Raw genomic sequence first — 14,583 nt, 5'->3', positions numbered from 1 at the left:
CATAGACTGTTTTTTCTTCTACCGCAGGTCAAGCGGTACCGGAGTGCCGAGTCTAGGACCAAAAAGCTCCTCAACAGCTTCTACCCCCAAGCCATCAGACTGCTGAATAATTAATCAAATGGCCACCGGACTATTACATTGACCCCACCTCCATTTGTTTTGTACACTGCTGTTACTCGCTGTTAATTATCTATGCATAGTCACTTTACCCCAACCTACGTGTACAAATTACCTCGACTAACCTGTACCCCCGCACATTGACTCGGTTCCGGGTACCCCCTTGTATATAGCCTCGTTATTGTTATGTCATTTTATTGTGTTACTTTTTATATTTGACTTTAGTTTATTTAGTAAATATTTTCTTAACTCTATTTCTTGAACTGCATTGTTGGTTTAAGGGCTCGCAAGTAAGTCGGCGCATGTGACAAATAACATTTGACAGACAGACACACAAACACATCACCACGGTCACCTCCAGACCAAGCTCAACCACCAAACTCAAATAGCATTCTATTCACTATGCACAGAGTAGTGCACTAAATAGAGAATAAGCCATTTGAGGCACAGCCCTAGTCGATGCTAGAAGGACCGGGAACTCCAAACGAACTCAACTACATTCATCTCTACATGCCACCAGTCCAACATCATCATATCTGTTAGCTGCATGAGAGATCATTCATAAGACTGGTGACCAACAGTGTATATGACTTTCTGAAGACAAGACTAGAATTTCTTGAACAAGCTCACATTTGAAACACATGAAAGCCAGTGTAATTTTTTTTTAAATTGTTAAATAATTGAACAGTGCATCAGGGGTACTTTGCTACTGTGATTCCTGAAATGCCGAGTCTGTTGATGGAGTATTTTTTGAATCTGAAATTATACGTTTGTTACATCGTTCGCTAGCCTAGCTGGTTAGCTAGCTCTCAGTCTCATTGACCACCAAATGTTGCTAATGCTAGCTAGCCACTTAAGACAACTTTCTTTCTCGAAATGTATGTTAGCTAGCTAAGTTTGCCACTTTATTATGCAACCCCCATCTGCTGTAAACATCAGGACACAATTTGAGAGCACTAGTTAGCGCCAAAAGTGGTTGACTGCATGCTGACAGTGCATTCAGAGCCATCCAGTGGCTAACCACACTACAAACATAATTTTACCAGCTTCTCGTGAAGCAGTTTTAATTAATGGCAGTGCACCACAACATACCTGAGAGTTTCCTGATTAGCACGGGGTAGCTAGTCTGTGTTTAATTTAATTGTGTATTAAAAACACAGTTTGAGATCACTGTGAGGGGATTTGGCCAGTGGTTCGTTGGGGGAAATGTTGTCCAAGGTTGTAACAGTATTACATCCCAGAGAAATAGAAGTGCAGGGAATGTAAGTAACCCCATCTATGTTCCTTTAACTGTTAGCTCTGAGGGTGTTGTCTGCAATAAGTAACCTAATCTATGTTCCTGTAACTGTTAGCTCTGAGGGTGTTGTCTGCAATAAGTAACCTAATCTATGTTCCTGTAACTGTTAGCTCTGAGGGTGTTGTCTGCAATAAGTAACCTAATCTATGTTCCTGTAACTGTTAGCTCTGAGGGTATAGTCAATAATAAGTAACCTAATCTATGTTCCTGTAACTGTTAGCTCTGAGGGTGTTGTCTGCTATAAGTAACCCCATTTATGTTCCTTTAACTGTTAGCTCTGAGGGTGTTGTCTGCAATAAGTAACCTAATCTATGTTCCTGTAACTGTTAGCTCTGAGGGTGTTGTCTGCAATAAGTAACCTAATCTATGTTCCTGTAACTGTTAGCTCTGAGGGTGTTGTCTGCAATAAGTAACCTAATCTATGTTCCTGTAACTGTTAGCTCTGAGGGTGTTGTCTGCAATAAGTAACCTCATTTATGTTCCTTTAACTGTTAGCTCTGAGGGTGTTGTCTGCAATAAGTAACCTCATTTATGTTCCTTTAACTGTTAGCTCTGAGGGTGTTGTCTGCTATAAGTAACCTCATTTATGTTCCTTTAACTATTAGCTCTGAGGGTATAGTCAATAATAAGTAACCCCATTTATGTTCCTTTAACTGTTAGCTCTGAGGGTATAGTCAATAATAAGTAACCTAATTTATGTTCCTTTAACTGTTAGCTCTGAGGGTGTTGTCTGCTGTAAGTAACCTAATTTATGTTCCTTTCACTGTTAGCTCCGAGGGTGTTGTCTGCAATAATCATATGCACATATAATTGAATTCCACTGTTTGTACTGAAACTGGCTGCCTTAGGAAGAAGCCCACTGTGGACAGCCCACTCAGTACCATTGACTCAAATGTAAATGTCCCTGACATGTCTACCTGTGATCAGCCTCGCAGAATAGCACAAAACCAAGAAAATAACTTAAAATAGCCCATATTAACATATGTAGCCTGAGAAACAAGGTTTAATAACATCGGAAAACCTTCATATTCTACCCATCTCTGAAACACACTTTCCTTTTGATGATATAGTAGTAGCTATACATGGTTATAGAATATATAGGAAAGATAGACATGCAAATGGAGGAGGTGTTGTCATGTACTGTATTCCTGTTAGGCTGAGAGAGGTTCTCATGTTAGATGCTGTAGGAGTATAACAGCTAGAGGTTCATCTGCCTCACCTAAAGCCTATTCTTCCAGTTACGGATAGGAATGCCCCCACTAAGAAACTCACTGTTAGAACTGCCAAATCCCCCATGGATTTAGAACTGCCAAATCCCCCATGGATTTAGAACTGCCAAATCCCCCATGGATTTAGAACTGCCAAATCCCCCATGGATTTAGAACTGCCAAATCCCCCATGGATAGATGATGAATTGGAAGACTGTATGACTGAGAGGGATGAGGCAAAGGGAATAGCAAATAAGTCTGACAACACAGTAGACTTGCCAACATACTGTAAATTGAGAAATCATGTGACTAAACTGAAGAAAAAGATGAAGAAACTGTATTATGAAGCAAAGATCAATGATATAAAGAATGATAGTAAAATCTTTGGAGTACATTAAATTATGTTTTGGGCAGAAAAGATAATTCAGCTCCATCCTTCATTGAGGCAGATGGCTCGTTCGTAACAAAACCCTTTGATATTCCCAACCACTTTAAATTGACAAGATTAGAAAACGTAGACATGTCATGCAAACAACAAACGCTGAGCCTTCATATTCATGTACAACAGACCAACTCATGAAAGACAAGTGCTGTAGTTTTCTGTTCCACCAAGTGGATGTGGAAGAGGTCATTTTTTAAATATATATAAATAAGGACAAACCACCTGGTTCCCGACAACCTGGATTGCAAATTGCTGCGGTTGGTAGCAGAATACATTGTGACTCCTGTGGTAAACATCTTTAAGCCTAGAAGATGGAGTGTGCCCTCAGGCCTGGAGGGTGACAAAGGTCATTCTGTTGTCCAAAAATAGTGGTTCAAACAGCCGACCAATCAGCCTGTTACCGGTGTTAAAATAAACTTTTGGAAAAAATTGTGTTTTTTTACAGAAAACATTAATATGTTTTACAGAAAACATATTAACAACAGACTTTCTTCGCTTATAGGGAAGGGCACTCAACACTGACACAAATGACTGATGATTGGCTGAAAGAAATTGATAGTAAGAAGATTGTGGGAGCTGTTCTGTTAGACTTCCATGCAGCTTTTGATGTCATTGATCAAAACCTATTGCTGAAATAAAATAGGTGTTATTGATTTCCAACCTCTGCCTCATCATGGAGTGAGAGTTACCTATCTAACAGAACACAGATGGTTTATTGAGAGTTCGCTTTCTTTTTTTTCTTTTTTTTGTTGTTGAATTTTTCACCCCTTTTTCTCTCCAATTTCGTGGTATCACATTTGTTAGTATTTACCATCTTGTCTCATCACTACAACTCCCGTACGGGCTCGGGAGAGACGAAGGTCGAGAGCCATAAGTCCTCCGAAACTCAACCCAACCAAGCCGCACTGCTTCTTAACACAGCGCGCATCCAACCTGGAAGCCAGCCGCACCAATGTGTCGGAGGAAACACCGTGCACCTAGCGACCTGGTCAGCGTGCACTGCGCCCGGCCCACCACAGGAGTCGCTAGTGCGCGATGAGACAAGGATATTCCTACCGGCCAAACCCTCCCTAACCTGGACGACGCTAGGCCAATTGTGCGTCCGGCTGCGACAGAGCCTGGGCTCGAACCCAGAGTCTCTGGTGGCACAGCTACCACTGCGATGCCTTAGACCACTGTTCCACCCGTGAGGCATGAGAGTTACCTTTCTAATAGAAAACAAAGCGTTTTCTTTAATGGAAGCCTCTGTAGCGTACCGCAGGGCAGCTGGCTTGGACCATTATTGTTTTGTTTTTACTAATGACCCTCCACAGAACCTGGCCTTCACAGCATTGGGACAGAGGTACAGACTCACAGGAGAAGCATCACGTGTGTGGTGTGGTGTGGTGTGGTGTGGTGTGGTGTGGTGTGGTGTGTGTGTGTGTGATAATAGCAGATCCGTAATGCCAGATGTGTTTACTGAAGAGTCTTATTAACTTACAGCTTCCAAACTTAAGAGGACAGGCGTGGGCATCCATGGGGAAGTCCTCTAACTGCATGGGGCATTCTGCTGAGATGGTTAACCTGGAGAGACATCAGAGATTAGAAATTATATTGTGATCGTGATTCATTACAATTATTAACCTTTCTGGTACAGGCTTTCCGCTAGCGACCCACCACGACAACATCCGGTGAAATTGCAGAGCGCCAAATTCAATAAACAGAAATAGTCATAATAAACATTCATAAAAAATACAAGTGTTACACATCGGTTTAAAGATTAACTTCTTGTTAATCCAGCCGCTTTGTCAGATTTCAAAAAGGCTTTACGGCGAAAGCATACCATGCGATTATCTGAGGACAGCGCCACGCATACAAAACCATGAAAAACATTTTCCAACCAAACAGATGCATCACGAAAGTCAGAAATAGCGCTAAAATAAAACGCTTACCTTTGAAGATCTTCATCTTTCCGCAATCCCAAAGGTCTCAGTCACACAATGAATGGTTGTTTTGTTCGATAAAGTCCTTCTTTATATCCCAGAATTGTCCGTTTGTTTGGCGCATTTGAGTCAGAAATACATTGGTTCCAACTCGCCCAACATGCCTACAAAGGATCTAATAAATTACCTGTAAACTTGGTCCAAACATTTCAAACAACGTTCCTAATCCAACCTCAGGTACCCTAAAATGTAAATAATCGATAAAATTTAAGACGGAATAACCTGTTTCCAATTACGGAGAAAAACAACGAGGAGCGCGCTCTCATTCACACGCACCAAAAGACTAAAGTCCACCTGAGTGACACTTAGAAAGAATACGACTACTCATTTTTCAACAAAAAAAACATTGAACAATTTCTAAAGACTGTTGACATCTAGTGGAAGCCATAGGAACTGCAATCTGGGTCCTAATAATTTGGCTTCTCCATAGAAAAGCATTGGAAAATCCAACGACCTCAACAACAAAAAAATCCTGGATAGATTGTACTTGGGGTTTCGCCTGTCAAATCAGTTCTGTTATACTCACAGACATTATTTATATTATATGCATATCCTAGCTTCTGGGCCTGATTAACAGGCAATTTACTTTGGGCACCTCAGTCACCCAAACTTCCGAACACTGCCCCCTAAGAAGTTTTAGTTAATCCTCATTATCATCAGTTGCTCAACTCCATTACACCAATGAATCCATTACTATGTCAGAGCACGGTATTACTAGAGGAATTACAGTGTTACTACAAAACCAGAAGAGTAATTTATGCTTTGACATGGTTATCCTGGAGAAGTTACAAAACAACATCATGATTATTTTACAATACATCTTCATCATCATCATCATCATCATCATCGTCGTCATCATCACTATTACATTTTTTATGATAACATTTATCCATTTAGATCACAATGTGTGATATTATATAGACACAGGATTATATAGACACAGGAACAAAACCCTGCATTATTTGCTAGACCAAGAGGTCAAAACATTTACAGTTGGAGGAACATTAGGGAGAGGGAGGGTTGTCATGGAGACTTCTTGCGTCTTCTGTTAATAAGAATATTTAGAGGTAACAAAGAGATTGCCTGATAAGTTTTTGTAGTTTAAGGCCCTTTAACCCTATAAAGACTCCACAAGTGGTCTCCTGATGTAGTTTAAGTGTTGTTGTGGATTTTACAACATGGGACTTACAACATCCCATATTAGTTGGTTTCTATTTTTTTTTAAGTGTGATTTTGAGAGCAAAAACATGAAAACAAATGGGAAAAACAGATTTTTTATTTTATTTTATTTTTTTAGCTAAAATACAGACTTAATGGGGCCCTGTACACTCTCACGCTCTTCTCTCTTTTCTCTCTCCCTCTTTATCCATGTCTGTCTCTGTCATTTGCTCTCTCAAAAATCAGAGGTGGATTTGAGTTGGAATGCCATGTGAACTCATGGGAACAGCATTCCTGGAGGGATGTGTATTTCCCGCTGTATCAAAACAGAGTAACAGTATCCCATCTGAAAACTGTGATCCTAGACTGCCATCTACTGGCGATAGTTCATCATCACCTGGCTTTCCTAAAGCGGTTCAATGAGACCAGCTCCTACATCAGCTGGTATATATACAGGTATGTCTCTGGTCATAATTTGGTCCAATCAAATACAACAATGTTCCTCATGACCATATATGAACATTTTGTTCCAATAAATCTTAAAATGTAATCGGAAATTGATCATTTGTGGTTATACTCTAAGTTCCTTTTGTAAAACATAGGAGTAAGAATCCCCACAGGAAATGTGCAGTAGAGGAAAGAACACATACCTGGTAAATGAAGTATTTGCTCAGATATTGAGCCGACGCATTGATTGGTTCTTTCAGACGTAATTGTTTTTCCTTCTGGGGTTGAGACCTCTTGAATTTTCCAAAAACAACAACAACAACAGTTGTAACGGAAGGGGGCGGGTGCTCAGGGGGTGTGGCTGCACGGAGGGGGCGGGTGCTCAGGGGGTGTGGCTGCACGGAGGGGGCGGGTGCTCAGGGGGTGTGGCTGCACGGAGGGGGCGGGTGCTCAGGGGGTGTGGCTGCACGGAGGGGGCGGGTAATCAGGGGGGGTGTGGCTGCACGGAGGGGGCGGGTGCTCAGGGGGTGTGGCTGCACGGAGGGGGCGGGTGCTCAGGGGGTGTGGCTGCACGGAGGGGGCGGGTGCTCAGGGGGTGTGGCTGCACGGAGGGGGCGGGTGCTCAGGGGGTGTGTGGCTGCACGGAGGGGGCGGGTGCTCAGGGGGTGTGTGGCTGCACGGAGGGGGCGGGTGCTCAGGGGGTGTGTGGCTGCACGGAGGGGGCGGGTGCTCAGGGGGTGTGTGGCTGCACGGAGGGGGCGGGTGCTCAGGGGGTGTGTGGCTGTGCGTGTGGGTGTTTGAGTGAGAACAGCACGGAGGGGGCGGGAGCTCAGGGGGTGTGTGGCTGCACGGAGGGGGCGGGTGCTCAGGGGGTGTGTGGCTGTGCGTGTGGGTGTTTGAGTGAGAACAGCACGGAGGGGGCGGGAGCTCAGGGGGTGTGTGGCTGTGCGTGTGGGTGTTTGAGTGAGAACAGCACGGAGGGGGCGGGTGCTCAGGGGGTGTGTGGCTGTGCGTGTGGGTGTTTGAGTGACAACAGCACGGAGGGGGCGGGTGCTCAGGGTGTGTGTGGCTGTGCGTGTGGGTGTTTGAGTGACAACAGCACGGAGGGGGCGGGTGCTCAGGGGGTGTGTGGCTGTGCGTGTGGGTGTTTGAGTGACAACAGCACGGAGGGGGCGGGTGCTCAGGGGGTGTGTGGCTGTGCGTGTGGGTGTTTGAGTGACAACAGCACGGAGGGGGCGGGTGCTCAGGGGGTGTGTGGCTGTGCGTGTGGGTGTTTGAGTGACAACAGCACGGAGGGGGCGGGTGCTCAGGGTGTGTGTGGCTGTGCGTGTGGGTGTTTGAGTGACAACAGCACGGAGGGGGCGGGTGCTCAGGGGGTGTGTGGCTGTGCGTGTGGGTGTTTGAGTGACAACAGCACGGAGGGGGCGGGTGCTCAGGGGGTGTGGCTGTGCGTGTGGGTGTTTGAGTGAGAAAGGCATAGAGGAGAAACAACCAGTAAATGCACAGTGCCCTTCATTATCAATACACATCAAAACATTCTTTACAGAATCTAGGTGTTAGCCAGACTAGCCACACCTCCTCAATCTATTGTCCTACACCTCCCTCTAGTGGACTACATAGGAACTACACCTCCCTCTGGTGGACTACACATGAACTACACCTCCCTCAAGTGGACTACATAGGAACTACACCTCCCTCTGGTGGACTACACATGAACTACACCTCCCTCTAGTGGACTACACATGAACTACACCTCCCTCTGGTGGGCTACACAGAACTACACCTCCCTCTGGTGGGCTACACAGAACTACACCTCCCTCTGGTGGGCTACACAGAACTACACCTCCCTCTGGTGGGCTACATAGGGACTACACCTCCCTCTGGTGGACTACATAGGAACTACACCTCCCTCTGGTGGACAACACAGGAACTACACCTCCCTTTGGTGGGCTACATAGGGACTACACCTTCCTCTGGTGGACTACACATGAACTACACCTCCCTCTGGTGGACTACACATGAACTACACCTCCCTCTAGTGGACTACACATGAACTACACCTTCCTCTGGTGGACTACACATGAACTACACCTCACTCTAGTGGACTACATATGAACTACACCTTCCTCTGGTGGACTACACAGGAACTACACCTTCCTCTGGTGGACTACACATGAACTACACCTTCCTCTGGTGGACTACACAGGAACTACACCTTCCTCTAGTGGATTACACAGGAACTACACCTCCCTCTGGTGGACTACACAGGAACTACACCTCCCTCTGGTGGGCTACACAGGAACTACACCTCTGGAGGTCTACACGGGAACTACACCTCCCTCTGGTGGACTACATAGGAACTACACCTCTCTCTGGTGGACTACACAGGAACTACACCTCCCTCTGGTGGACTACACAGGAACTACACCTTCCTCTAGTGGACTACACAGGAACTACACCTCCCTCTGGTGGACTACACAGGAACTACACCTCCCTCTGGTGGACTACACAGGAACTACACCTCCCTCTGGTGGACTACACAGGAACTACACCTTCCTCTAGTGGACTACACAGGAACTACACCTCCCTCTGGTGGACTACACAGGAACTACACCTCCCTCTGGTGGTCTACACAGGAACTACACCTCCCTCTGGTGGACTACACAGGAACTACACCTTCCTCTAGTGGACTACACAGGAACTACACCTTCCTCTAGTGGATTACACAGGAACTACACCTCCCTCTGGTGGATTACACAGGAACTACACCTCCCTCTGGTGGGCTACATAGGAACTACACCTCTGGAGGTCTAAACAGGAACTACACCTTCCTCTGGTGGACTACACAGGAACTGCACCACCCTCTGGTGGGCTACACAGGAACTACACCTCTGGAGGTCTACACGGGAACTACACCTCCCTCTGGTGGCCTACACAGGAACTACACCTCTGGAGGTCTACACGGGAACTACACCTTCCTCTGGTGGACTACACATGAACTACACCTCCCTCTGGTGGACTATACAGGAACTACAACTCTGGAGGTCTACACGGGAACTACACCTTCCTCTGGTGGACTACACATGAACTACACCTCACTCTAGTGCACTACACAGGAACTACACCACCCTCTGGTGGGCTACACAGGAACTACACCTCTGGAGGTCTACACAGGAACTACACCTCCCTCTGGTGGCCTACACAGGAACTACACCTCTGGAGGTCTACACGGGAACTACACCTTCCTCTGGTGGACTACACATGAACTACACCTCCCTCTGGTGGACTATACAGGAACTACAACTCTGGAGGTCTACACGGGAACTACACCTTCCTCTGGTGGACTACATAGGGACTACACCTTCCTCCGGTGGACTACACATGAACTACACCTCCCTCTGGTGGACTACACATGAACTACGCCTCCCTCTGGTGGACTATACAGGAACTACAACTCTGGAGGTCTACACATGAACTACACCTCCCTCTGGTGGGCTACATAGGGACTACACCTTCCCCCGGTGGACTACACATGAACTACACCTCCCTCTGGTGGACTACACATGAACTACGCCTCCCTCTGGTGGACTACACAGGAACTACACCTCTGGAGGTCTACACGGGAACTACACCTTCCTCTGGTGGACTATACATGAACTACACCTCACTCTAGTGGACTACACATGAACTACACCTTCCTCTGGTGGACTACACAGGAACTACAACTTCCTCTGGTGGACTACACATGAACTACACCTTCCTCTGGTGGACTACACAGGAACTACACCTTCCTCTAGTGGATTACACAGGAACTACACCTTCCTCTAGTGGATTACACAGGAACTACACCTCCCTCTGGTGGACTACACAGGAACTACACCTCCCTCTGGTGGGCTACACAGGAACTACACCTCTGGAGGTCTACACAGGAACTACACCTTCCTCTGGTGGTCTACACAGGAACTACACCTCTGGAGGTCTACACGGGAACTACACCTTCCTCTGGTGGACTACACAGGAACTACACCTTCCTCTGGTGGACTACACATGAACTACACCACCATCTAGTGGACTACACATGAACTACACCACCATCTGGTGGACTACACAGGAACTACACCTTCCTCTGGTGGACTACACAGGAACTACACCTTCCTCTGGTGGACTACACAGGAACTACACCTTCCTCTGGTGGACTACACAGGAACTACACCTTCCTCTGGTGGACTACACAGGAACTACACCTTCCTCTGGTGGACTACACAGGAACTACACCTTCCTCTGGTGGACTACACAGGAACTACACCTTCCTCTGGTGGACTACACAGGAACTACACCTCCCTCTGGTGGACGACATAGGAACTACACCTCCCTCTAGTGGACTACACAGGAACTACACCTCCCTCTAGTGGACTACACAGGAACATTACAACTGGAAGAATGTGTCTTATGATGTAAAAAGACAGAGAACACTGGTAAGGAAAAACAATGGACAATGGCATGATACCCAACCAGGGAAATATTGCTGTTTTCAGAAAATAGGCATTGTAACTCACTGATTAGTCTTTCAATAATTAAACATGTCAACGATTCCCTCTTAGGATTGTCTCTGAAGCAAAACTTATGGCTCTATTTTAACAAACCTAACGCAATGGGTGCTAAGGTTCAGGGATGTGTCAGAAATATTTTTGCTATTTTCACAACCAGAATTATGGGCGCAGTAGCTGGAAGTGGGGCGAAAGGGCTGGGGTTTGATGAATAAACAAGTTGAAGGTGTGTCAAGGTTTGACCCCCCTCACTGGCCAATCAGAACGTGCTCCATGGCTAATTATGTGGTTGTTTCAAGTTGTGTATTTACGGTCTTTTATGTATTTCATTGTCATCAATTGTCATCACCCCTCATAGCCTGGTTCCTCTCTAGGTTTCTTCCTAGGTTTTGGCCTTTCTAGGGAGTTTTTCCTAGCCACCTTTGGCAAAGTGGGTGGGGTTATATCCTGCCTGTTTGGCCCTGCCCAAAGGTATCATCGGATGGGACCACAGTGTCTCCTGACCCCTCCTGTCTCAAACTCCAGTATTTATGCTGGAGTAGTTTATGCGTCGGGGGGCTAGGGTCAGTTTGTTATATCTGGAGTACTTCTCCTGTCTTATCCGGTGTCCTGTGTGAATTTAAGTATGCTCTCTCTAATTCTCTTTCTCTATTTCTTTCTTTCTTTCTCTCTCTCGGAGGACCTGAGCCCTGGGACCATGCCTCAGGACTCCCTGGCATGATGACTCCTTGCTGTCCCCAGTCCACCTGGTCGTGCTGCTGCTCCAGTTACAACTGTTCTGCCTGTGGCTATGGAACCCTGACCTGTTCACCGGACGTGCTACCTGTCCCAGACCTGCTGTTTTCAACTCTCTAGAGACAGCAGGAGCGGTAGAGATACTCTCAATGATCGGCTATGAAAAGCCAACTGACATTTACTCCTGAGGTGCTGACTTGTTGCACCCTCGACATCCACTGTGATTATTATTATTTGACCCTGCTGGTCATTTATGAACATTTGAACATCTTGGCCATGTTCTGTTATAATCTCCACCCGGCACAGCCAGAAGAGGACTGGCCCCATAGACTGGTTCCTCTCTAGGTTTCTTCCTAGGTTCTGGCCTTTCTAGGGAGTTTTTCCTAGCCACCGTGCTTCTACACCTGCATTGCTTGCTGTTTGGGGTTTTAGGCTGTGTTTCTGTACAGCACTTTGAGATATCAGCTGATGTAAGAAGGGCTATATAAATACATTTGATTTGATTTGATTTAACCTAGTTTGTTAATAGCCTGCAGAAACAAAATAGTAAAATGTAGGCCTATCTCATCTTTGTTAAATATGTTGAACATGTTTGCAGTCCACATTGTTTTAATCAATAGCATGGCTTCAATAAGGGAATATATTGTTAAACATTCACACTGATATAGGGGCTAGGCCTAGTGTAAAGTGCAATGTCTGAGCCATGTACAGTTCATTCATAAAGTATTCAGACCTCTTGACTTTTTCCACATTTTGTTACATTACAGCCTTATTCTAAAATGGATTAAATGAATGTGTTTCCTCATCAATCTAAACACATTACCCCACAATGACAAAGTGAAAATAGGTTTTAGAAATGTTTGCAAATGTATATATAGATATATATATTTTCTTTTTAAATACCTTATTTAAATAAGTATTCAGACCCTTTGCTATGAGACTCGAAATTGAGCTCAGGTGCATCTTGTTTCCATTGATCATCCTTGATGTTTCTACAACTTGATTGGAGTCCACCTGTGGTAAATTCAAATTCACCTGTTTATATAAGGTCCCACAGTTGACAGTGCATGTCAGAGCAAAAACCAAACCATGAGGTCGAAGGAATTGTCCGTAGAGCTCCGAGACAGGATTGTGTCGAGGCACAGATCTGGGGAAGGGTACCAAAACATTTCTGCAGTATTGAAGGTCCCCGAGAACATAATTGGCTCCATCATTGTTAAATGGAAATAGTTTGGAACCACCATGATACTTCCTAGAGCTGGCCGCCAAACTGAGCCATCGGGGGAGAAGGGCCTTGGTCAGGGAGGTGACCAAGAACCTGATGGTCAATCTGACAGAGCTCCAGAGTTCCTCTGTGGAGATGGGAGAATCTTCCAGAAGGACAACCATCTCTGCAGCACTCCACCAATCAGGCCTTTATGGTAGAGTGGCCAGACAGAAGCCGCTCCTCAGTAAAAGGCACATGACAGCCAGCTTGGAGTTTGCCAAAAGGCACCTAAAGACTCTCAGACCATGAGAAACAAGATTATCTGATCTGATGAAACCAAGATTGAACTCTTTGGCCTGAATGCCAAGCGTCACATCTGGAGGAAACCTGGCACCATCCCTATGGTGATGCACGGTGGTGGCAGCATCATGCTGTGGGGATGTTTTTCAGGAGCAGGGACTGGGAGACTAGTCAGGAAAGATCTTTAGAGGGAAAGATGAATGGAGCAAAGTACAGAGAGATACTTGATGAAAACCTGCTCCAGATAGCTCAGCACACAGCCAAGACAACGCAGGAGTGGCTTCGGGACAAGTCTTTGAATGTACTTGAGTAGCCCAGCCAGAGCCCAGATTTGAACCTGATCGAACATCTCTGGAGAAACCTGAAAATAGCTGTGCAGCAACGCTCCCCATCCAACCTGACAGAGCTTGAGAGGATCTGCAGAGAACAATGGGAGAAACTCCCCAAATACAGGTGTGCCAAGATTGTAGCGTCATACCCAAGAAGACTCGAGGCTGTAATCGCTGCCGAAGGTGCTTCAACAAAGTACTGAGTAAAGAGTCTGAATACTTATGTAAATGTGATATTTCAGTTTAAAAAATGAATTCAAAAAATCTATTTTTGCTTTGTCATTATGGGGTATTGTGTGTAGATTGATGAGTGAAAAAAACAACAATTTAATATATTTTAGAATAAGGCTGTAACGTATCAAAATGTGGGAAAACTCAAGAGATCGGAATACTTCCTGAATACACTGAACCTGCCAAACATTGTCAATAAGATTAAATTCACTATTAATAATAAGGCTTTAAAATAGAGCGATTCATTCTAATCAAAAATACAACAACAACTTGTTTTTGAACAGGCTTATGTCTAGCCACCATAATTGCTTCCCGTGGGCAGATGATAGTAAGGCGCAACGCAGAGAATGGAGGATTTTTACGCACATCGAAAACTTCTCACAGAAGCTGCACAAAGATCCAATATAAAAAGAGAACATCCGCTCACTGCTATACTGTATATGTTTTATAAACGGAACAATCTTACATGTCACATTCACACTTCTCCAGAAATAGCAGATGGCTCCTAAATTGCATTACATGCGAACTGGACGTGAAGACAGGACGATGAATCATTCAAAGTTGTTTTTTTATCAAATTAAAT

The 14,583-nt window shown here is 45.3% G+C and overlaps 1 protein-coding gene across 1 annotated transcript in view; it reads right to left on the bottom strand.

Moving 5' to 3' along the window:
• Positions 1-4,544: 4,544 nt before the first annotated feature.
• Positions 4,545-14,583, bottom strand: part of LOC120037773 (gamma-aminobutyric acid receptor subunit alpha-5-like) — a gene marked incomplete at both ends in the record, with an annotated part of 32,512 nt that continues 22,473 nt past the window's right edge. The window contains one exon of the mRNA XM_038983737.1: positions 4,545-4,627. Within this exon, the coding sequence (XP_038839665.1) occupies positions 4,545-4,627 (83 nt within the window). The remainder of the gene's footprint in view (positions 4,628-14,583) is intronic.

Source organism: Salvelinus namaycush, unplaced genomic scaffold (assembly GCF_016432855.1).
Source record: "Salvelinus namaycush isolate Seneca unplaced genomic scaffold, SaNama_1.0 Scaffold1866, whole genome shotgun sequence".
Classification (NCBI taxonomy): domain Eukaryota; kingdom Metazoa; phylum Chordata; class Actinopteri; order Salmoniformes; family Salmonidae; genus Salvelinus; species Salvelinus namaycush.
Note: the sequence above shows the minus strand (reverse complement) of the source record. Positions and strands in the feature narration are given on the sequence as shown.